Below are 25121 nucleotides of genomic sequence, written 5' to 3' on the forward strand. Positions count from 1 at the left end.
TTTAAACACAGAATTACCATACAAAAAAAAAAAAATACTACTTTCAATTACTACTTATCCATGAACTGAGATCCTGTCAAGATCACCATTTGGTAAGACATGAAAGTAACAAGAATTGATAAGAATTTATATTTTACCATTTTAAGAAAAGAATTACTCATTCTTCTAGAAAATAGTTCTTCACATAATCTTGAATTTATGACACTTTACATGAAAACTATGTTAACGTGGCATACAAAAGAGGAGTTTACAATAAAAAATATTCACCAACACATTAGATTCTAATTCCCATTATCTAGTTCAAAAGCGACCATCTGTAGATTTTTAAACATATACTTACTGTTCCCAACCTGGTCGACCACCACCTGGACGAGCAGTATTTATTCTTACTGGACCTTGGAAACAAAAACAATAGGTAAATATGAAATCGCATGTTAAGTAAAGTTACAACTATTTTCGAAAGGAGAAAATGTTCAAACCAGAATGATTTTACTCACCAGTTGTGGGGATCAACTGTCCATGCAATAGTGACTGTCCAAGCAAAGACGGGGTTCCAAGTACAGGCACCTGGTAACCCTGTAGGATAAAAACATGAATAAAAAGAAACAGTTAAAAAAAAAAAAAAAAGACAAAAGAGGGAGAGTTAAAAAACAAACAAAACCTGGAAGAAAAACTGTAAGACAAATCTCCAAATTTAAAAGCCAATCAAACTTACCTTCTCCTCCATAAGAGCAGTGATTGCGATTGAAGAGGCACCCTTTGAGTGCTCGGGCGCAAGGGCTGCAGCCGGCAGTATTTTACTATCAGAGTCCCTACAAAACAACGTAGTTTGCAATACATTAATAAGTCATCAGAAATGGAGCATTAGAGTAAAAAATTTACATATTATTACTAAGTCTGTTCACCCACCACCTGCACTAAGGTGAGTTAAATCAAAGCTAAAGAAAACTCTGGAGGAAAGTGAGAAGCCTAGACCTTTGCACAGTTCCTCAAACACACAGTGTAAGTAAAAAGAAGGAATCTCCTTAAGGAGTCCCATCTGTGATAGCTATGACAGAAACCAGTTCAGTTCTCAGAATAAAGCTTAAAAAAAAAAAAAGTCAAAGTGTGGGACCTAAAGAAGACAGGATTAAGAGTGAATTCTACTTCCAGCTTCACCACTGAATCAAAGGGGTAATCTTAGAAAAGCCAATGAACCCTGAGACTCATTCCCACTGTTAATCACAGAAAATCAGTGAGACGTCTTCCATATACATCCCAGTCCTCAAGATTTTTGCTTCAGTAGGTCTGTACAGATCCCTGGCATCTATTTTTTTTTTTTAAAGTGGTTGATTCTTTAAGAATTTATGAGCAACTGGATGACACGGTCAAAGGTCCTTTTTGTGTCTGAAGTGGTAGGATTTTTTTTTTTTTTTTTTTTTAGATTTTTTTTAATTTTTATTTATTTGAGACAGAGAGAATGAGAGAGAGAGAGCACATGAGAGGGGGGAGGGTCAGAGGCAGAAGCAGGCTCCCTGCCGAGCAGGGAGCCCGATGCAGGACTCGATCCAGGGACTCCAGGATCATGACCTGAGCCGAAGGCAGTCACTTAACCAACTGAGCCACCCAGGCGCCCCTGAAGTGGTAGGATTTAAGTGAGTTTTCACTGGTCGTCTTCTACCTAATTTTGCTCCAAAACAATTGTTTCTGACTTCTCTACTGCCACCAATGTTTTATCCCCTCTACTCCACTGATCCAAATTGTGCTTAGTTCTGCTCAGATCGACTCTTTCTAATACCACCATTACGACCACAAGTGAATTCTCTTTATGATTCGACATTTAACAAGGGTTCTTGGCAACTTGTATAGTCCTTGACCTTGGGATGCTTAATCATTTGCCGAGCGAATCTCCTTCATTTACCTGTTCCTCCAATTAAGAGTAAGTCATCTCTTACAAGGAAACCTTTAGAAGAGGGTTACTTTATTCCCCCACCTTACTGAGCACAATGATTCACAAGGATGATACATACTGCAGTCCACTACAACTGCTAGAGCAACATACAACAATAAAAAACTGTATTACTGATCTCACTTGTTTCTGAACAGTGAGAGCTGCACACAGACTTACCGGAAAGGTCCATCTGATTTTTCTGAGTGAACTGATATGGAGACTGTCGCAGTTATATCAGGTACAGGAGCTGGGGTAGAAGATGAATTTCCAGGCACAGGAGGGGCCAAGGAAGACGGGTTAGAAGTTAATGAAGACATAGAAGGAGCTGGGTGAGTTGATGAAGATGTCACTGGAATCATCAGAGGATCCTGTTGTCTTGATATTGGGGATCTCATCAGAGGTTGTAGGTTCCGCTGGATGAGTGGTCTCGGAGGTGGTACTGGGGGTGGTGGTGGGGGTAACTGTTTTCGTAGTCTTTTTGTATAACCAGTTTCATTTTTGAAGTTATTAACAGCCTATATATACCAAACAGAAAAATGCAGGAAAATGTAAGGCTGTATTTACTCAAGTACAGTTTAAATAATCAAAAAAAATTTTTTTAAAAGATTTTACTTATTTATTTGACAGAGAGACAGCGAGAGCAGGAACACAAGCAGGGGGAGTGGGAGAGGGAGAAGCAGGCTTCCCGCTGAGCAGGGAGCCTGATGCGGGGCTCGATCCCAGCACCCCTGGGATCATGACCTGAGTGGAAGGCAGACGCTTAATGACTGAGCCACCCAGGTGCCCCTGAACAATCAAAAAATTTAAAAAATTTTTCAGAAAAGGGATACAAAGATAGTTACCTGTCGTAAGAATTTATTGGCAATTAAAGCATCAGGAGAGACATCATTTTGATGGCATGTTGGACATGTATGATCATCTGATTCCAAGAGTGCTGTTCTTATACCTATGTCAAATATTTTAAATATTAATAAAAGCAGAGTACAATGTTTAGAGAATGAATTACAAAGACCACTTATATCTAATCAGTTACATTACTGTTTCCAAGCACACATCACTAATCATTTCTAAGATTAAGATACTGAGAAGTAAAATCTCTCGCCTGATAGCACTCCTCTGCTAACTTCTCTCTACCTTTAAAAACAGAAATCATGAATATAATTTCAACAAACATTTAAACTAAGAGAAAACGCACTCTTTCCTAAATACTATTCTCTTTGTTTAGTAGTTGGAATATTATAGGGGAAAACAAAAGAAATAAGATATCGTCTAGAAAGATAAAACTTTACATGGCTAACAGGCTTTTTAAAAAAGCCTCCTAAGAAAAGTACAGGATAAAGACCAGAAGGGTGATTCAGGCAGGAAGGGCAGTGACACCTCCAGCACAGCGCACAGGAGTAACGCTAAATCACAGATTCACTGATCATGCTTCAGTGCAGTAAAAAATCCAGTTAATAAGTGGTTTCTTAAATCTAAGACGTACTCTGAAACAAATCTTAAGTGACTTCTTTGTGACTTTGGTCTTCACTAAAGAGACCCCAAAATAAAGATTTATATTCCAAAGCTTTGTTTAGAAATGAAAAAGGCCAGAGCAGGACTGAGCAGTGAAATTTTCAGATGATGTCATTTTCATCTGGGTTAAGAAGGGGCAAATTTAGAGTAAGTGGCAGAAAAAAACAAATGCTAATATAAATGATCAGAAAAAAAAGTCACAAGCCACCACACATCAAATGCTGGGCAGTATCTTTACAGAGAGCAGTTCTCAATCAAACTTAGGAAGTTTAGAATAAGCGATTTTTCACAATCCAGGAAAGGGTAATTTAAGTACCATTTAAAAATATTTCCAGAATACCTAAGGCCCAAAAAGCTTTCAAAATTTTGCATCCCATTTAAAATGTATAGGCAACAAAAATCCTACATTTCATAAAACCTCAGTACAGCTACCCTGATGAAGGTATAAGAAGTGGTCCATTCTAACTAATAATTAACAGGACAATGAGGTTGTTGTAAAAAAAAAAAAAAAAAAAAAAAAAAAGCAGTGACAAAGACGGTCCTTGCTATTAAATGCTCACTGATGAACTGACCAATTATTGACATTTTATACTTCATTATTAAAACCTATAATGTTGCTTAGAGCCTTTCCAGGTAAATACACATATTCTAAGATCTATGTCTTTGAAGGTTCAATGTTTCTTACATTCATCACAATAACTGTTTCCACAGCAGGGAATGACAACGGCATCAGTCATAATATCTTTGCAGATGAGACACAACAATTCATCTGGGATAGGATCATCTTCTTCTGAAGAAGAAGATGGCTCCTCTGGTAAGAAAGGTGGTTTTTCTTTCTTCCCAATTGCATATGCTTCTCTGTAAAAGAAGGTTTTACTGTTTTAACACTGTTAAGAAGGCAAAGTATTTCCAAGATACACACATGTTCTACTATGCCATAATGGGGACTTATAATTCAGTACGATGCTAAATTTGTTTACACAAGTGTAATACCTTCCAAAATAAGGGAAGTAATTACGAACATCCTCCCCCTAAACAACAAAAAGACATAAAACAAAACCCTAAACAAGTATAACAAAAAGAAACAGACACTATAAAACTGGCTAACAGGATCTTAAGAATCCACAACTCTAGAACTAAGGGCCGGAGAATAAAGGAACACACTCGGTGCCACAAAATTATGTTTAAGTGGCAGAGACAGGATTTGAACTTAGACCTGACAACACCTTAGCCACAATTTTCTCTATCCTACCATATTACTTGAAAAACAAACAAGCGAAATTTCCCCTCCACAGTCCAACAGTCCCAGAATGTGTGAAGGTACCAGAGTGAATGTCGTACCACAGGAAACAGAAATTGGTGCTGACATTACACAATCAAGGGGGATATCTCAAGGGAAATAGGACACTACCAACCACACCAGTAGCTAGAAGTAGACTGCAAAACCAGTGGTCTACTTATAATCAGTATTTTAAAAGAGAGACTAATCTATTTATAGCCAACTAAAATATTAATGACTTAAGTGATCAGAGTATGTGTTACAAAAATATAAAGTAACACTTCCACCATGGGGTCCATTTTTTTGGTTGAAGTACATTTTGCAGAAATGTTGTATATTTAATATATTAAAAAGAAAAAAACACAATACACTATTCTCAGACTTGTCACCACTATTTCGAACACCCCCATCTTCTCTGTAATCAGGCAGATTTATGAAACACAGGAATTCCTAGATTCTTTCTACCTCATTTAGGAACAGAGTGTGTCAATCTCAACGCTGGAAATGAAAGAATCTCAGCTGTACGGAGTAGGGTACCTTAGGTGTGTTATTTGTGTTGCAGTTGCTCCATAGACATCACCACGATTCCAGAAATAAGTATCAATTTGCTTATGCCCCATTGTTCCCAATTTGTGAAAGAGGAGTCTCCCACTGCCCAAAAGAGAGAAAAGAAAAAAAAAAAAAAAAAAAGAGGAGAACAGAGGATAGAAAAAGAAACAGAAGAAGAGTCTGAGTTGCTTATCAGTGGTGTTAGTGGAGAGGGTGAAAGTTTCATTTAAAATATTTGGGCTCCCATTTTCCCCAGTATTTGCTGTGTGTTTGGCACAAATGGGCTTTTGTATTTCAGCATTCAAAAGCAATGAAGTTAATTATTAGTTAGGGTTCACAAGGGTGGTGTTAATTTTTCCAACACAAATTTCTATTTAAATACTTTTACTTGTATATATTATATTAAGATGAAGCGGTCTGCTCTTAAATTGTGTCTGTAAAAATCAACCATTTCAACCTAAGTTGTTTGGAAGCATGTATGAAATGTCTGAATTAGAAACAGCATAACAACAGACTAGTCTAAGATGAACCACAAAACACAGGATGGTGACGGATAAAAAATAGATGGGGGTGAAACTGAGCAAGGGAACAGGGTTGGGAGTTTGGAAGAACATTCATTCCTATCCGTGAACTAAAACAAGGTACTTATTACTAAAGTGCATACTTGAAACCACTCTGTTCCGTATCATTTCCATAGCATAGCCATCTTTCTCCATCACCCTCACCTGCTCACTAAGCTTCAACACAACAGCATGAAGCTGAGGAAAACTGTTCTTCTGCACATTTTCGCTGTGTCACTATGAACATTGCCAGCTATTCTCTAAATTGATGTTTCTCAAGGTATGTCCCGAGGACGTGCTCACTTCATAATCCACTGGAGGACTGGTTAGAGAATGCAGTCCAAAGGGACAATTAATACTGTGCTCTCTATTACATGAGTTCACAGCTGCCCAGGGCAACCGAAAATATTAGATGTATCAATAAGAGCAGATAAAATGAGAAGTTACCTAGTTGAACTATACCACTAGGTTTTCACATCTATCCATTTCATTAAAATTGACTCATTAAGTAAAATCTGAAAACCCATTCAAAATAAGCACGAAACTGTAGCATACAGCACTGTAGCTCTTCTAAGCTAATGGCTTATACAATAAACCATATTTTAGAATCTTAACACTCACACAGTATATCTGAACTTATTCAAGAGGACTCAGTTTTTCATTTATTCTTGGCATTTATATTTGCCTTGAAATCTTGTAGAACGTTTATGCTTAAGCCTTTTGTTTCTCAAAAGGATTAAGATATTTGTCTTCTTCACTTAAAAAAATGTAGATAGCATATAAGATTATATGGGAGTATGTATGTGAATGAGGAAGAAAGCAGGGTATGATAGAAAAAGGAAAAAATCAGAAGACTACAAGGGAAGTGGCACTCGGTGATAACAAAAAACCCCAAATCCATTTTAAATTTGCATTTAATGGAGCAGACTGCAGCCTCTCATTCTTCACAAAGAAATGCAACACACGGAGACTAACAGTCTTGCTATACAGTGCTCCGTACAAGAAATTCAAATAGCCACGTTACGAGCCTGAGACTACAGAGAGTACTGGTGCCTGGCCAGATGGCGGCCTCACAGATCATACCTAACTCGCATACTTACGCATCTATAGTCGGTATTGCATATTTTCCAGTGTTGGTAAGCATTGCACCTTTCATGTTAGGATCTTTCACCTCCATCATAAAACTTCTGGGAATACCAGTGCTCTTTTTAATCCTAGGACCAGATTCAAAGTTTTTATCCTATTCGGAGGGGAAAGGAGAAAGGAGGAAGAAAGAAAGCAGTTACCTTTATTTAATATGAACTAACACACAGTGCTCGTTAACTGCTTCTATTATTTGTAGTGCTTTACACATATGATCTCATTTAATCCTCACAATAGCCATGTGAGGGGAAATACTGCTATGAGCATCTCGGTCTCACAGAGAAGAAACGACAGACCTGAAGAATCAAGTAGTTCGCTCAAGCTCACCCAGCTATTAAGTGGCAGAGCCAGGGTCTGAAGCCTGGCAATTTGGCTCCAGAGCCTCTACTCATTTGCCATTGTCATAGTGAAGGCAGTATTCACCAAGAAAAACACAATGACTAAGAAATAATTAAGAAAAATAAAGTGTACCAGGGTTTTTACTTTGGACTTACCCCATTTGTTGGGCAATTCTTAATATAATGGCCAGGTTTACCACAACGAAAACAGGTGTAAGATGGAGGTGGTGGACCTAGAGGTTTCTTCATGTAACTGAAAGGGAAAAAAAATTACATGTACACAAAAACTTGAAAAAAACAATGCTTTTGATTGGGGGGGGGGAACCCACCCCGAAGTACCTATTAGTATGAAGCATTTATGGACTTACTTGATCGGGTCGTATTCATGGCCAGATTGCGACATCATTGCTTTAATTTTATCTTCTTCAGAAGCATTGGCTTCAGCCAGATTGGCAGTCTGTTTAACAGGTAATTATTTGACACACACATTAGAAACACATTTAAGACCACACAGCCAAAGACAACACCACTCATCCTGTAAAGAGCAGTATCTAATCTTGCATAAAACCTAAAACTGAAAACTATTTACATGTATAACCTAGAAGAGGCCCCGGGAGTTTCCTTAGGTCATTACATGATGTTTGGGTGTCTGCAGGGCTGAGGAAGGTCGTTCTGGGGGCACTCAAACCTTAGACCCTGTTTGTACCTTACATTAAGATTTGCATATGACTCCTCTAAGAGTTAAAAACAGATTAAAGAAACACTTGATATTTTAAATCTTAGAAATAATTCAAGTGTCACAACATAAAGACTTAATACTAACAACTTGGAGGTAGGGTTGTGGGTAGAACAACTGAACATATTATGCAGCTGGTATTAAGCCAGAAGGCTCTTTAAGTAGTAGCATCAGTTTCAAATTAAGTGCAAAGCACATGCAACTGAGCACTCATAAATTCAACTCTCCAAAGTTTTATGAACTTCATTCATCTTTAAGGTATTATATACAGAATAGTCTAGATATAAGCAGGGTCTAAGGGAGTGAGTCCTAATAACTTTAACCTTCAAGCATCTAGCACTCACATCAGCCATTCACTGGGTTTTATCTTTACATTCATCCACAAAACAAGCAACCAGTTTTAACATTTTATTGTAATTTTATATACAAAGAATGCTTAACATTAACAGAGCTTAGAACAACAGCAACATTTACAGAAAACTGGATTACAGATGTTGAACAACTAATTTGTTTGAACCCAAACATTAATTTACAAATAGTTAAAAAAAAAAAAATCCCCCAAACCTCCAAAATTCCCCAACTGCTTCCCACAAAGAAACAATGGTAGGAACAGACCAAAACTCAAATATGGTCCTTACAGCACATAAGAATTAAAACCATGAACTATAAACTGCTTAAGAGGTTAACTATGCTAGACCACTTTGCATTAGAAAATTGTAAGAGAGGATGGTTTCAGCCCACTTGTGTCTTAGAATCATCAATTTTAATGTTTAGTTTTCCCGGAACAAGAGCTTAAAAAGCTTATTTGTTACTAGGACATTTTTGGGGGATACATTCTAGGGGAAAAGGACACAACCTCTAACAAAGCCAAGGATAAGATAGGGACAGCACTAATGGAAAATCCATCCAACTCATTAGTCTTGGTTACTTAAGTTTGGTTTTACATTTCCGATAGTAGGGAAAAAAGAATTTTTGGAAAATTGGAAGACTTCCTTCTTGGTCCTCAAAAATCTGCCTATTCTGTAATATATGTCTTTTTTTTTTTAAGGCATGATTTGCAAGCTACATCTATTGTTTTAAATCCATCACTAGTGCTTTCCCAAACAAAAGTACACATTGTTGAGCAGAAAATGCAAGCAATTTTATCGCAAAACATGGCATATACAATTATTTCAGGAGGTAACAATTTGCCCCTCTGCCAAACATACACATTGGTATATTCCTGCAAACAGCTTTATACATTTACACAATTCATGTAGTCTGTGTTCAAACAAATTAGGTTGTTTAAAACTTTTTCTAATGCAGACAGACTACAAGTCTATAGCATAAAGAAACAATTGTAACACATTTAAAATGTTGACCTTCATGGGATCAATTCAAATATTCAAGAAATAACCATGCAATCGTCCATGTAAAGGAAAGCTTCTGTTTTGGCTGCTTAAAGAAAGTCCACATAATTTACAGCCAAAACCAGGAAATTCCTCCAGAACTTTGTTAGTTTCCAATGTATAATTAAACAAAATGTATGAGGGGAAAAAAAAACCAAGTAAGTGTAGCTTCATGTGTTTCTTCTGTCTTGAAGATGAACAACACTCCAACATTATGGTGAGGCTGCCAAAATACTCCCCCTATCTTCTCAAAACGGCAACTACTCTTTACAGGATAGTAATAATGTGTACAATGTTTTCGCAAAATACATCCTCCCCCAACCCCTCTTCAAACAATTGTTCCACATTAAAAAAATACGATGTTAGAAAAAGATTTATATTTTCAAGAATATATATATATATATATACCTTTGTAAGCTGGGCCAGAGAAATAGACGCAGAAGAGTCATCAATCTGTTCACAAAAAATTAAACACACATTCAAGTTCCACACTGAAAACATCTGAAAGTGATCATTTAGTCCCTACTGCCACTTAATGTTCAAATATTGGGCATTTTCTTAGAAGTTTTCTAAAAAATGTTATTTCCAGTTTTAAAGCTGAAATTGTAGCTCACCCTGCTTTACCCTTCTCTACGTATTTCACACACAGTAAAAGGCTAAAGTTGAAGGGGACTCAATTACAATGAAAAAAAGAACAACAGGGTAAAGAAAAATATATCACAGAAAATGTGTTCAGAGCAGTGACTAAATATTAAAGAGTCCCGTGTCTATTGATGGTCTCTAAATCGGATAATGCTCAAGACAATGTATACTAGACGAGAGAGTAAGAAATCTAACTTTCCTGGAATGCCATTATATAACACTGTAAAACAAGCAGCTCTTTAAAGGCTCAGATAATTGCTTTAATAAACAGCTCCCATATAATTGCTACTTTTTTCTCTATTTTTGAGCATGTACTGTTCATTCTGAGTAAGTTTGTTTATTCTCCCATACAAAGAGTAAGAATGGCTTTTTGCCAAAGAAACCACAGCTTTATCAGGGCAAAGATGTTAAGCCAAAAAAAGGGAAACCGAAGGTAGCCTGGGGCAAAGGCAAACAGGGCTATCATAAGAGGATGGACTTTAATGTGTGAAGAAAGTTAATTTAATCAAATGGAGCGAGCAAGTATTATATATTGAAGGATGTAAGAAGGATTTTAAAAATGTATTTTCAAATGTGATATTAAAATTTTTTTCATTCTTTGATCCCTGAAATTATTTTAATCAGTTTTTTAAAGTGTATATGTGTGTATATGTGTACATACACACCCCTTTAGCATATAACTCTAAAGATATGATTTCCCTGTAGGTGTTCCAAAATGAAAACATTATTAGTCCTAGGTAGTAACTGGGTTGCTTATTCAACAGATTATAAATCTCTCATGCATTATTGGTCAGAACTCTTGTTTAAAATGGAGAGGATGTAACGAAATGTCTGGATCAAAGAAAAACAACAACAACAACAACAAAGTGAGTCTCCATCAGGTATTTTTCAAATATTCCAGAGAACTAAGAGTATTAAAATAAAAGCAGCATGACTGAGAGTCCCAAATAGAAATGTTACCAGTTTCAATATGAAGTTCTTAGCACAATGCCTACCACAGTAGGAGTTCAATAAATAAAAATAATGTTGGCTAAATTTAGAATACACCTTATAAATATCTTAGGGTTTTAAAAGTTAGTTTAATGGATATTATTACTGGGATGCTTATTTAAACAAAAGGTTCTTAGCTCCCCACTGAGGGGGGGCAGAGTTCATAATGCACTAACTCCACATTCCTAATACACAACCGTATAATCCACCAACGTGTTCTTATTCTCATCTAGCTTTTAAGTGCTCTTTCATTACAGAACTAATCTCAAAGGAAAGCTTAAAGAAAAAAAGTACACAAATACCTTATTTTTATCCAAGTAAATTCTGATCATCTATTTTGAAGAGGGTTACAGTTTACATTAGCTAGGAATTACCTGAATCTAAGTAACAAGAACTGAACAAATTACTGTCAAGCATCATCTATGTTTCTAACCAAAGAAACAAAAATAGCCCTTCAAAATAAATCCATTACTATCTAGAATATTAATACTGATCATTTAAAAGAAAGCAGCTATATTAACTTTCTTACAGCTGGAACTAAAATACTAACATTTTTTGTTCTTCCCATTCCTAAGATATAGCTGTCTTTTGGTTCTTATGCCAGGCTTTCTTGCCCTTTTAGTTTTCTGCCAACTTGCTTTTTAGTATCCTATGAAGTTCAGATACTCGACAACTACATCACTTTTTTTTCCCACCAAACAATCACTTTAGCACCTTAAATACCTTAAAATCCACAAGGCAGTAAAATTTACCACAAATTGAGAAAGGCATCCAATTATTTTCTGCATATAGCAAGGTACTAGAAATTAGTGAAAACTGACAAGAAATGGTTTAAAAATGACTAGGAATTTACATGTCCTAAGCATCAATACATGTATTAACTCTCAGATACTAATGATTAAAAAAATGCACCATGTAAAAAAAAAAAGTAGTCTTAAAAAAAAACTAATCAATGCATACTTTGGATATCATTAAAATTAACCCACTTCCCCACATCTAATTTGTGGTCTTGCTTCTGGGAGAAAGAATCTGAAATTTATGCTACCTACCCTTGCTTGAAATTAAAGGATCCTACAAAATGCAATTCTGGTATTTAGTAAGCAGGAAGAACATCCAGCTTTGCAGTACCAACATGGAAGGATGACTAAATAAAACAAAGCTCAGGAATATAGATAGAAATAGCCATCCTCGATCACAATTGGCTTAGGTTACCAAAAATGTACACACATTTACTTTTATTAATCAGAATTTAGAAATTTGGTTTGGTGGCTCTATCTTACTTGACTTTTGTGAATGTGTACAATAACAGGTGATTTGTAAAATGGGCATTAATTATGCTTGATGAATATATTCTCAACCTAAACGCCAGCAACTGTACCCCAAGCAAATAAATGATGGGGATATTAAATTATCTAATGTCTCCATTTTAGACATTCTACCTAAAAATTAAAGCCACTTTTAAAGTATCAAAAAAAAAAAAGGAAAAAAGAAAAAAAAGAAAAAAAAGAAAAGAGAAACCTAAATAAGCATAAAATAAACTGCTTCTTGTAAGTGTAATACAGACATGCCAGGGAACACACAAGGCTAAAAGAATGTTAACTTTATTTATGAACATGTGATTTGTGTTTATACACATGCTAATAAACAAAAAGGAAATAACTTTTCAAGAAATAAAACTTCATCTGAATTAGTTTAAATACTATATAGAAGTACTTTATACAAAATGTGTTACATTAACTACTACAGTCACCAGGATAGTCACTCTAATTTGTGCTAGCATTTGGATACATAAAATCAGTTTTAAACCAATCACCAGCAAAACAGAAACTTGGACAGTTTTTTACAGCATTATGCTTTAAAAACCAAAAAACCAAACCAAAACAAAAAAACCAAAAAAACCAAAAAGCCCAAAAAAAACACACAAAAAACCAAAAAACCAAAAAACCCCATATATCCCCGGCGGGGGGAACCCCAAAACACTAAGTTTTGATCTTTGAATCACCGTATTTAGTTCCATGAGAACTAAAGGCCATATACTTCAGAGAACAAGTCCAAAGTTCAGATATTCTATATTATCATGTTTAAGATGCAATGATCCAAGGTTAGTGAAATGCCTGATACACAATTAAAGATCAGTAGTATTTAAAAAGATAAAGTGAAACAGCAAGCAATACCCTTGAATTCTAAATCAAGATTTCAGACATCTTGTATTGTGTACAGATCAAGCCTGAGCAGTAAAATGTTTCGAGAACCATCAAGTTTACAGAACCCAATTACTACAGCCCTACACTCTGAAACAGATGTGTCACCCCACAACTTAGGAATACTGCCGCCTTTTACTTAAGACCTCCAAGTCAACATGGTGTCATACTTAAGCTGTGATCATAAAAATTAAGATGTTATCCCGGGTTAAGGGGAGTTACCTTTGATGAGCTACAGCTTTCAATTAGCTTACAATTAATGCAGCATTTTAATATCTTTATGAGAAAGAGGGAAATATTTGAATTTGGAGAACTAAGCAGGCTGGAAGTGAAAGACCTTGTATTAAAACTTAAAAACAATGTACTCAATTGTATAAATCATCAATGAGACATTCATATACTCATGGGGGCCCAATTTCCGGTCTCACTTTATAGTACAGATATAAACAAAGAATAAAAGCTTGAAATTGCCAAATAAGACAAAACTAATAAAGCTGCATCAAAAGTCTTTGGAAAGCTCTTTTCTGTATGTGTCTGAACTTGGAGAAAGCATCAAACTTTAACATTAGCTTTGCACATTGCTAATGCATTTTTTAAAGCCATCAATCAGGCAGAAAAAAAAACTAACAAAAACTAAGTGATACAACGTGAAAATGGCAAAATATACACTCCAAACATTTTTTTATTGCAAGAAACAAAAAGCACACAACAGCCTGTACATACATACAAAATACTAACTATAGACAGACAGATGTAGAACATGTCATCATGTTCATTAGTGTAAAACCTACATGAGCTAAAAAGAATCATACATTAACTGTACAACACAGTGTCATACAGGGAGGATGCTATCATATTTAATATGAAACAGTGTTTTTTGGGGGGCACAAATTACCCATTTCTACAAAGTAAGTGTGCAAATTATGCCACATATATCCATATTCAACTGAGCTGTCATCAAAATACATTTTATTTACAATATGTACTATGATCAGTTGGATATTAAGTTCTAAATGATTTACTTCACTGCTACATTATCAAGGTAAAAGCAATGTGTAGAAAAAGTGTGAGATTGTGTTTTTACATACTGCTTTTGAAGTTCCCATCACTGGTTCAGTTCGACTTCTAAAAAATAAACAAAAATGAAAATAACATTAATTATGAGCAGCTATTTATGGATTTTTGTGCTAAAACATCTTAATACATATCTCTAATCACCTATCTTTATGAACACAAATTTCCTCTGGTATAAAGATTTAAAAACAACCAATTTCCTAAGTAATAATAAGTACACTACTTTGATTAATCTTTACCACCTTTAAATAGTTTAAGACCTATTTGTGGCAAATAAAATAAATAAAATAAAATTCTGTACTAAGGAATTCTAGAATAGGTGTAACCTGCCATTTACAATAGATGTTTTCTCACAGGTAGTATGAAGATCTTTTGTTAAGAAACATTGTAGCTGGGGCGCCTGGGTGGCTCAGCTGGTTGAGTGACTGCCTTCGGCTCGGCTCAGGTCATGATCCTGGAGTCCCTGGATCGAGTCCCGCATCGGGCTCCCTGCTCAGCAGGGAGTCTGCTTCTCCCTCTGACCCTCCCCCCTCTCATGTACTTGCTCTCTCTCATTCTCTCTCTCTCAAATAAATAAATAAAATCTTAAAAAAAAAAAAAAGAAACATTGTAGCTATTTCTTGGGCACCTGGGTGGCTCGGTGGGTTAAGCCTCTGCCTTTCGCCCAGGGTCCTGGGATCCAGCCCTGCCATTAGGCTCCCTGCTCAGCGGGAAGTCTGCTTCTCCCTCTGCCCCTCCCCCTCCCCCTGTGTGTGCTCTCTCTCAAATAAATAAATAAAATCTAAAAAAAAAAAGGAAAGAAAGGAAAAGAAACATTGTAGCTATTTCTTAATAGACTTTACAACCAAATTACATTATTCTCCGGTTTTTTAATAGGTAACAAATGTAAATTTTCATACATCAGATTTTCTTAAATGAAGACCACTCACTGTTAACATTTATAATTTGGATCCCTGAGAAATGGCTGTGCTCCAAAAACTAAATTTCAAATCCAGAAAGACAGGTTGATAGTTACTTAGTCTCAAAACAATGACTAAAGATTAAACAAGAATTCTAACTTCCAGAAAAACACAATATAGTCTGACAGTATATTAGTTCAAAGACCGAGTCTGATGGTTATGAAGAACTGAACAAATTGATTTTTTAAAGTACATACAAATAAAGGCCAAGAAGAAATTCTTTTAAAAGTCCTCACAGGAAAGGGGACAGGGGTTGAGTTGCTAAATACAGTGCTTAAATGCTTAGTTGAAGTTTATGCTATCCTGACTACAGAGAAATGTTAGTGCGCATCTGAAAGGAGTTTCTAAATTTACATGCGATTTGCAAGTCCTGGGATAAAAATGAAGCTTTTGTTTAATAGTACTTGCTCAATAAACTCAGAGGCATTTTACAAGGCAAGAGACAAACAGATTACAAAGGAAATCTCACACATAGTGAATTAACACACAATTTTAAGAGGCAATTTATTTTCCCATGTACTTCAAGTAATTCTCTCCCTATGAGTTTCTTAGTATCAAAAAAAAAAAAAAATCAACTGAAAACTGAATGTTTACTGTTTTTAAAAAGCAATCAGTAAAGTATAATTTCACACTAAATTCTAGGAATTAATTATTCCCTTATAATTTCTTACAATTACACAAAGTTAAAAGCACCTAATTCACTTGGTTTTTATAAGAAAAAGAAAGTATGCAGGTTTTTAAGTTGTTGCTATACAAGATATTACACAAAAGGATCTCCAAATGCTAAGACATGGAATATAACTTTATAGCAAATTAATGACAATAATTTTAGAATGAATACTTGCCCATATGAGGTAAACCTCCAAGAAATAACTATTTTACCTCAATTCCAGGAACACATTTCCATTTCCTAGGACTGGCAAATTCCAGAATTTTTCATTAGCCAAAAGTAGAATTTGCCAAAATTTCAAATAAGGCTACCTAACTTCTAAGGGGAAATCATTACCTCTTTCACATTATTATAATTTTAACACCATTAAAATTGCGAGGAGGCAGGGAAAGTTAAAAGATATGTTTTAATCCTGCGTCTTTCATGAATTCCTTAAACTCTAGGCTGGTGCTAAAATACTGCTGTGTTCTTACTTCAGTAATGGGAGTCTACCATGGGCCAGGCACTGTTTAATTCCTCCAGCTCTCTTCTTGAGCTAAGTACTCATATCCCCATATTATTTTGAGAAATCTATTTTGAGGCTTTAGATAACTTATCCAAAGTCACACAACTGGTGTGAAGCAGCTACTGAAGTCAAACCTAAGCCTGATTCCATAAATCCTATAAACTCTATAGCTTCCCAACAAAAGCCCCTTATTGAGAAGCAAATGTTAGCATTACTGAACACTCTGGATGCCGTCAAAATATTTAGGACAAATCTCTTAACACACTTATATAATATAGCAAAAAATTCTTCCTGATAGCTCGTACTAACTACAGATTAAGTTAACTGGGGGAAGAAACCAGGAAAAAACAAACCCATTCTCACAGTTTTAAGGATTAAGAAGATACACTTATTAAGGTAATGACTTCAGTTCTAAAATACTTCTTTCTCACGAAACAAAAAAGTCTATTTTGAGGACTTAAATACATGAGATTTGATAAAAAACTTACATAACATACGTCTTGCTTGTAGATTTAACACCTCCAATAGGAATTCTTCTAACAATTACGGATGAATTCTTAGGAATTAGAGCATTATCATCGGTATATTCTGTAAAAAAGAGAGAGAGTTGAATTTCTATTTGGCGATTTAGAGAAGTCAGTCCTCAAGAATTAGAAAACTTCAACCAAACATAAAATTTATGGAAAATGAACTTAAATTTAAAAGAGCATTAATCACTACATGTTCCTTGCATCTGGATTACTGATATTGTCAGAACAAATATCCAAAGTTAAAAGAAAGCAAGTCCTCATAGGAAGTTCTCTTCAAAAGACACCAAATACGGTCACCAGGTTCTTGGCTCTAGCGCTTCTACTTTTGTGGAACCCCAAATCTCAGTAAGACTAAGTCATTCTTTAGTTTATTCAGCTAGTAATGCTAAGCATCTAAACTATGAGAAAAAGCTGTTATTTAAAATGAAGTCATTCTGTCCCTCCTAGCCCCTCAACCTGAGTATTACTAAAAACGACAGACTAAAGAAATTATGACATGTTTTGAATAGAGAAAAAAGAGTTTTGTAAAAACAATTAGTACAAACAATTAGTGCAACTTTGGAGAGAACAATGATTTAAGGCTCTTCTAAGGAACACTTGGGACTTAAAAGACTGAGAAACCAGCCAGATGTGCAAAAAAGCTGGACAAAGGGTGTTTCAGATAGAAAGAAAAGCATGTGGAAAAAAAAAAATCATAAAAAGTCTAGAACAGCTGGAAGATAATGAAAGGAAGAATGACTTGAACTACAGAAAGATAGAGATCACACACTGATTTATATTTTGTTTCTAAGAACAACAGGAAGTCACTGAAGGATTTTAAACAAAAATGATGACAATTTGGTTTACATTAATAACAAACAAGATAATTCCCGTATCTATATAGACAATGAATCCAGAGGGGAACAAGAGCAGAAAGAGGGTGACCAAAAAGGAGGCTGCTGCGAAGTCACAGTAAGAGATGATGGTCTGTGCTGGGATGTGACAGATGAAGAAAGGAAGAGAATCAGAATGTTTGAGGTAGAACTGATAAGGCTATCAATGGATTTAACGGGGGGGGGGGGGGGGAGGAGATGAAGGAAAAAGAGCAATCAGGCATAAAAAACTGGGTTCCTGGCTTAAGCCAACTGGAAGAACAGTGATGTCACTGAGAAGAAAACAGGGAGGATGAATGGATCCTATTTTTCTACTCTTTAAACTCCCTATTACTTGCAATACTTCTGGAAGAATGAAATTAAAAGAGAACCTGGACCAATTAACTTAACTATGGGTAAAAAGCTTTCCTGAGGAAAGAATTTGTAAAATTACTAAAAACAAAAATAGGGAGATAGACATGAGAATGTACCCATCTCCCCCATTCAGGTATTAGGGTTCACTCTTTAAGATTATGGGGTTTACCTGCTTCACTTAAGTTACTCAGCACCCAGTGGCTGACTACTTCTGTTCTTCCAGTTATTTCAATTTATCACACATGTGAGCATTTTAAGCTTATATATACTCTCTTAATTTTAATAACATTATTAGTTATTTCCTGTTACAAACTAAATTGTTCAAGAAAGGGTTCTTTGCAGTATATTTCAAGTAGTAGACTGTATCTCTCAGGTATCCAATCAGAGAGATGCAATTTCCTAGACCGTTAGAGACTATCATCATTATCTTGATAGTTCATGACAGTTCCAAATTTCAAGCAAGCTCTGAGTAAGAAAAACTGGAAGATGGGAGATGTTCAAAAAATAAATTCTATTTTATTTTTTATTTTATTTTTTAAAGATTTTATTTATTTATTTGACAGAGAGAGAAAGACACAGCGAGAGAGGGAACACAAGCAGGGGGAGTGGGAGAGGGAGAAGCAGGCTGCCCGCGAAGCAGGGAGCCCAATGTGGGGCGATGTGGGGCTCGATCCCAGGACCCTGGGATCATGACCTGAGCCGAAGGCAGACGCTTAACGACTGAGCCACCCAGGTGCCCCAAAAAATAAATTCTAGAAACAAAACTTGGTGTCAAGCACTTGACAGACTTTCTGAATATGTTAACAACTCTCAAAAGCATTCACTGTAGCTTTCCAAGACAGCTTATTAATTTGATCAGCACAGTACTGTCAGACTAAAAGTCACGTGCCCCAACACCAGATGCTTTGATTGACCTTTTAAGTACCTGAGTTACACTGGTGACTTCCTACCCTTAAGATACCTTACTAAGTAGCCTGTTAGCTTCAAAAGACATTTTCCAGGTGCCAGTGTGATTTCTGATCCAAAAATACGAAGACCATAGATTTTGGAATGAAAAACAAGATGAATTTGAGAAATGGAAAAAGATAAGAGTCTTTTAAAAATACTTCATTCTCAGCTTTCAAATCTTTCACACTTAAGTTCAGAATGAAGGTTTATTTTGTTGCATTTTGGGGGAGGAAGCTGAAAGGTAGGAAAACAAGTTTATATGGAAAAGCTATATTAAAAAATATAGGAAGATCATTTGGGATTTGTTTTGAAAGACAGTCTAGAAATAAAGGAGCAAGATTCTTAAATCTAAAACATGAAATTTTGAAAAAAAAAAAAAAAAAAAAACCATGAAATTTTGATCCAAGCATTTTGGTCTAATCAAGATTTAAGGGTCCTAAACATGGACAGATTCCCAAAACTCTAAGGAATGTTTTACAGAAATGTGATATACTGGGTAATTTAAACATTAATTCAAACAAATTAAAGTGATCCAGTTCAGCATCTTCTCCTAAGCAATCTCCTAACTCTGAGGCTATAAACATTTATTTTGCACTCTCTAATTCACTGGATGGTGCTAAAACCCAGCCCATTCTTACTCAGCTGCCTGTGACATTGGACGCTATTTCCCATAAAACTCATTAAGTGAATATCCTCTGCGCTACTATCAATGCTATTTTTTTCTCTCTTAATTTGAGGATTGCACAAAACGCACATTCTCTCCCCAGAAGCTCCTTCTCTTAATCTAACATCAAAGCTTTCTCCAATAAGGACAGTTGACATAAACATATAAAAGAAAATATGCTGCTGGGCAGAACATTTCGCTAGCTTTTAGGGTTTGTAAAAATAATACATCACAGAATTTCCTGGCTTAGAAAATAAAAAAAAAAGTAACAGGGCGCCTGGGTGGCTCAGTCATTAAGCGTCTGCCTTTGGCTCAGGTCATGATCCCAGGGTCCTGGGATCGAGTCCCCCATCGGGCTCCCTCCTCGGCAAGAAGCCTGCTTCTCCCTCTCCCATTCCCCCTGCTTGTGTTCCTGCTCTCGCTATTTCTCTCTCTGTCAAATAAATAAATAAAATCTTTAAAAGAAAAAAAAATAACACAATGTCACAAAACTCTTAGATTTTTGGACAAGAATTCCACCAACTGTAACTTACTCCAATCTAACAAAATTGTATTCAATTATTAGGTGGAGAAAATGCACAAAGTCTATGATAAAATCATTTAATATTCCAGTAAAATGTAAAACCTGCCTGAGTATACGACTAAAATTGCCTTAATATTCTTTACTTTCATTTGTATTTTCTTCCTCTCATTTGTAAGTATCATTAACATATCAGTATGTCCTGAAATTCTTATAAACCCATCTGTCCTGTGAAGTGTGGCTGCAATACTTAAGGGACACTTTTGGCGGCCTTAAAGACAAGAGTATTTCCTTTAAGGTATTTTTTTTTTTTAATGTTTTATTTATTTATTCATTCATGAGAGTCACAGAGAGAGAGAGGCAGAGGCAGAGGGAGAAGCAGTCTCCCCACCTAGCAGGGAGCCCGATGCGGGACTCGATCCCAGGACCCTAGGATCATGACCTAAGCCGAAGGCAGACGCTTAACGACCTGAGCCACCCAGGCGCCCCTAAGGTATTTTTTTGAATGCTAGTTTAAAAAGCTGTTTCTCAACTGTTCAAGATGACCAGCAATTTTTCCTTTTCGTAAGTATTCTACACATAATTACAATCACCAAAGCTTCACGTGAGGTATCCCTTAGGTATAACATTTTAAAAGGGGGTGGGGGCAGCAGAGAATATTTTTTCCCATGTTACCATGTGAGTAAAGTTCTTTCTTAATGAATATTTTTGAGTCATGCCAGTAGTGCCATTCCTTAACATAATACAATTATACTTATATCTGGATGTAAATGGGAAACAGCTCTTTTACATGACAAGATTTACTCTATTAAAAACTACAGACTAAGGGCGCTGGCTGGCTCAGTTGGTAGAGCTTGCGACTCTTGGTCTTGAGGTTGTGAGTTCAAGCCCCACGTTGGGTGTAGAGATTACTTAAAAATAAAATCTTAAAAAAAAAAAAACACAAAAAAACCCCCACAAAACCCCAAACCCCAAATAGGCTACAAGTGAGGGACTCCCCCAATTTCAACTAAAGAACCCAAGTCACACCTTAAGCCAAATTTAAGTGATCGATAAAATACCCTAAGCTAATGAGTTCTTAATTTCTTCTCATCCCAGACCTACTGAAAACTACACATCAGCATTACAACACCGAGAAAAAGAAACCAAAACAAGTGCAGAACCAGAATCTGAAGAAACTGTTTATCACACTGTCACATCTAACGTTAAATTTTCAACATTATAAAATGCTTTTAAAAAGGAGAAAGAACTTAAAGATTCCTATCAGTGGCATCTTTCAAACTCATGTGGTAGCAGCCTACTCTTCTCCATATCCTAGTTAACAACATAATCATGTAAAGTCTAGCAATTACTACTTTAAAAGAAAAGCCTTTACTTTTGATCTTTACTAAATTGCTACTAAATTTTAAGAGTAATATGATGAACTGAAAACTCAACCACTTAATTTATTACTAATTCTGGAATTTACACACAAAAGTGGTGACATCAGAACACATCAGGTTCCAAAAGCAATTCCAACATTAAAGACTGGCTGGATTAAATCCTTAAAAAATACTTAAGTGAGGATCCCTTCTCCAAAACACAGGCAACTCCAAAATAAAAATAAAATAAGTACACAAGGACAGGAAGAAAAGGAGTACATAAAACCTGCCAATGAACCCCACACCGTTGTCAGGTTAGAAAGTTAAGAGAGGTATCTCTACTGCTGCTTTAACATGTAAGAAGCCTCCATATGCTCTCCTCCCCTCCTTCTGATAAAAAACAAGCTCGAAAACGCCACAAGGCAAGAACACCAAGAACCTGGATAACACCCCTCACCGTCTCCCACTGAAATCTTCATTTTAAATAACATTTGAGAAGAATAATCAGACTTCCACGTTTTCAGACTAGCCTGTTACCGATGATCCCACGTACGCAGACATCAAATAAACCAGTTAAGCTCCCAGGCCGACCGCTGCAACCCTGGGGTCTCAATAAAAGTTGTATCAAAAGTATTAGAATGAACAGTCCCACAAGAGACGTAATGGCGGTTAGCCTTCTGCCAGGCAACCAGTATCTAGCACAACTAGTATCTATCTTCAACCAGCAAATATCTGGAGCCCAGGTGGCCCTTACCTTCTTTCGTCTGCGCGTTGGTGATCTGCAGGTCGCAGTCGGCAGCTTTCAACTTTTCTCTCCCCATAATCTGCTTCTTTAAATCGCAGAGGGAGATGTGGAGCCCATCAAAGGTGACGGTATCATAGTTGAGTTTAGAGGAAAATTTATAATGCACACAGGACATGGTGCCAAAGGATTCCTAAGGTTCAGCGAGGAGACGTGGACACTCTCAATATATGTATATTTATAAACTCAAGAGCAAAATATGTACACACACAAAACACTCAAAAGACACCGAAGGACCCTAAGGCCTCAGATTAAATACCCCCCCAACCACAAGCAGGGGTTCGTAAAAACAATAATCCAGAACCCCCCCCGTCCCCCCCGATACTCAGAAGCACTTCATACGGGAGGAAGCGGACGAGGACGGGGAAAGGGGAAATCGAGAATCCGCCAACGGGCACAATGTCACCCGGCTGGGTCCCCCTCGCTCATGCTAAGGGCCGGCAGGAGACGGGGGGCAGGCGGTGCAGTCAGTAGCGGTCAGTCCACACGTTAGAGTCCGAATGACCCCGCGGGGTCAGGGGTCCATAGCGCGGCCGCACCTCCCGGTTGGTCTCTCTTTCCGTGGATTGGGGTGACCCAGGCCCCGGGAGAAGGTTGGGGGAGAGGGCCTAGGCCCGGAGTCCACGAGCGGCCTCTCGCCTCCTCCTGGCTTCCGGACGACCGGCGTCAGCTTCCCCAGGCCCAGGCCCCCCCACACACAAACCCCTGTCGCCTGCTCCCCGGAGGCCACGAGCGGCCCGCGGCCTAGGCCAAAAACGCGCGGTCGGCGGAGGAGAGGCCTTCCCGCAGGCCGCCCCCGGCTCCGCCTCCCCCCCGCCGCCGCCGCCGCCGCCGCCGCCTCAGACACAAAGCCGGTACTAGGCCTCAACTAGGCCTCGAAGCACTTCCTCACCACCCCGGGCCCCAGCCAGCGGCCGGGTGGCTTTGGCGGACCCTGGGGACGCCGCCGAGGCTCCCCGACGCTTCCTCTCGCCGTGTGCTCCGCGCTTCTCTCGCCTTTCGCTCCCGTCGCCTTTCGGCCCCGAACCGCGAGAGGAGGCCCGGAAACCGCCGGGCAACGGCAAGGGCTTCGGGGCTCTCTTTTTGTTTTGCCCCCCTGCCGCTCTCGGGCCCTCACCCAGCGCCGGCGACACCTCCAAGCCAGGCACTATGGCGGACGCGGCCTGGCTTCGGGCGAGCGCCCCACTCCGGGGTCTCTTAAGCAGGGATTGCACGGGCGGCGCGCGCGAGGCGGGGCTGGCGTGCGCGGATAGGCGGGCCTGGCGTGCGCGGATAGGCGGGCCGGGAGGCGGGGCCCGTGGCGTCACAAAGCGCACCGGCCCGCCCACGTGACCCCGCGCTTTGTGACTCGGAGCGCGGAACCTGAACCAGCCCGGAGAACGGAAGGAACCATCTGTCTCAAGAGGGAGGGGGCGCTGCACAGAAGGCCGGCTCACCCGGCGGCTCCGGAGAGGGGTGGAGGGGAGCTCGGATTTCAGCTGCTACGGTGCTTGTTAGTCTCCGCGGCAAAGTGGGGTGCCTAGGGGTGGCCGGCTAACTCCCCTTCTCCGCAATCCCCACCAACTCCCGCAGTTCAAGTAAACATTATAGTTGCTATGCAGTGAACTATGGTTGCTATGCAAGCTCCCCCTAGCCTCCTCTTCCAACAAACCGGCTACCTTCAGCTCTTCCTAAGTGGAAATTCTGGAGCAGTCCCCTGGCGAGAACTGACAAAACCACCGCTATAAAGATTTATTGAGTCCTTACTATGTGCTAGGCACAGGGCTGAGCCCTTTGTAGCACTGCCAGTCTCTGGAGCCCAGTTGTCGTGGTTGGAACCCTAGCTGCGGGGGTCAAGATTTAACTCCTCCGTGCCTCAGTTTCCTTGGCTGTAAAGTGCAGTTTAAAATTGCACTCGGTCTACGGGGTTGTTATGGATTAAATGAATGAATATTTTTCCATTTTTTAGGACTATGCCTGGCATATGGTTCAATGTGTCTCACATGTAGCTCAATAAATGTCTTTTTAACATCAAAAAACCCCACAAAAAACAAAAAACAAAACCCTAAGTGGTCAGCACGACCATTATCTCGGATTTATAGATGAGGCAACGGAAGCTAGCAATCGAGAACTTTCTGAATTCGCAGAATCAGGGGAATGCCTGCTTTGTAGCGGGGTCCGAAATCCCATTCCTAATTGTAAACGAAGGGAACTGTGCCAAGACCCCCCCGCCCCCCAGTGGATTGGAGCTTATTTTTTCCTTGGGGGGCATGGGGAAGTTATTATAACATCCATGAAATTCATACTATACAAAATTGCATTCATAAAGTGTAATAATCACTGTAATTTACAGTGCATTTTCCTCATCCTCTCTGGATTTTTACTGGCTTGGGCTCAGAGAAGTTAGTCACTGACAACAAGATCACACAGCCATGATGGGGCAGTTTGCCAGGGGCTTCCTAAATACATACACCCAATCCTTGCAGAAGGTGGTTTAAATAGATCATCATCTTGTCAGGAACGTCTTCCTAGGGCGACTTTATCCAAACAGGATGGCCATCATTCTATCTCTTCCTCTTTTTTATTTTCTTCCAAGCATTTGTTACTATTTGACA

General features: G+C 38.1%; 1 protein-coding gene across 2 annotated transcripts in view; it reads right to left on the reverse strand.

Annotated features, from left to right (window-relative positions):
- Window positions 1-23746, reverse strand: part of RBBP6 (RB binding protein 6, ubiquitin ligase) — a 32477-nt gene extending 8731 nt beyond the window's left edge. The window contains exons 1-13 of one of the 2 annotated variants that reach the window (XM_081819815.1): window positions 22480-23746; window positions 16965-17064; window positions 14357-14393; window positions 9844-9888; window positions 7680-7768; window positions 7468-7564; window positions 6931-7070; window positions 4128-4300; window positions 2773-2876; window positions 2108-2445; window positions 716-812; window positions 498-576; window positions 341-395 (exon numbers count right to left, since the gene is read on the reverse strand). In XM_081819815.1, the coding sequence (XP_081675941.1) occupies window positions 341-395; window positions 498-576; window positions 716-812; window positions 2108-2445; window positions 2773-2876; window positions 4128-4300; window positions 6931-7070; window positions 7468-7564; window positions 7680-7768; window positions 9844-9888; window positions 14357-14393; window positions 16965-17064; window positions 22480-22645 (1520 nt within the window). In that variant the 5' untranslated portion in view covers window positions 22646-23746. The remainder of the gene's footprint in view (window positions 1-340; window positions 396-497; window positions 577-715; window positions 813-2107; window positions 2446-2772; window positions 2877-4127; window positions 4301-6930; window positions 7071-7467; window positions 7565-7679; window positions 7769-9843; window positions 9889-14356; window positions 14394-16964; window positions 17065-22479) is intronic. The other variant, XM_081819814.1, reaches the window with a different exon arrangement.
- Between the last annotated feature and the right edge of the window lie 1375 nt (window positions 23747-25121).

The sequence above is a fragment of the Leptonychotes weddellii genome, chromosome 5 (assembly GCF_054177405.1).
Source record: "Leptonychotes weddellii isolate Sample4059 chromosome 5, ASM5417740v2, whole genome shotgun sequence".
Lineage (NCBI taxonomy): Eukaryota > Metazoa > Chordata > Mammalia > Carnivora > Phocidae > Leptonychotes > Leptonychotes weddellii.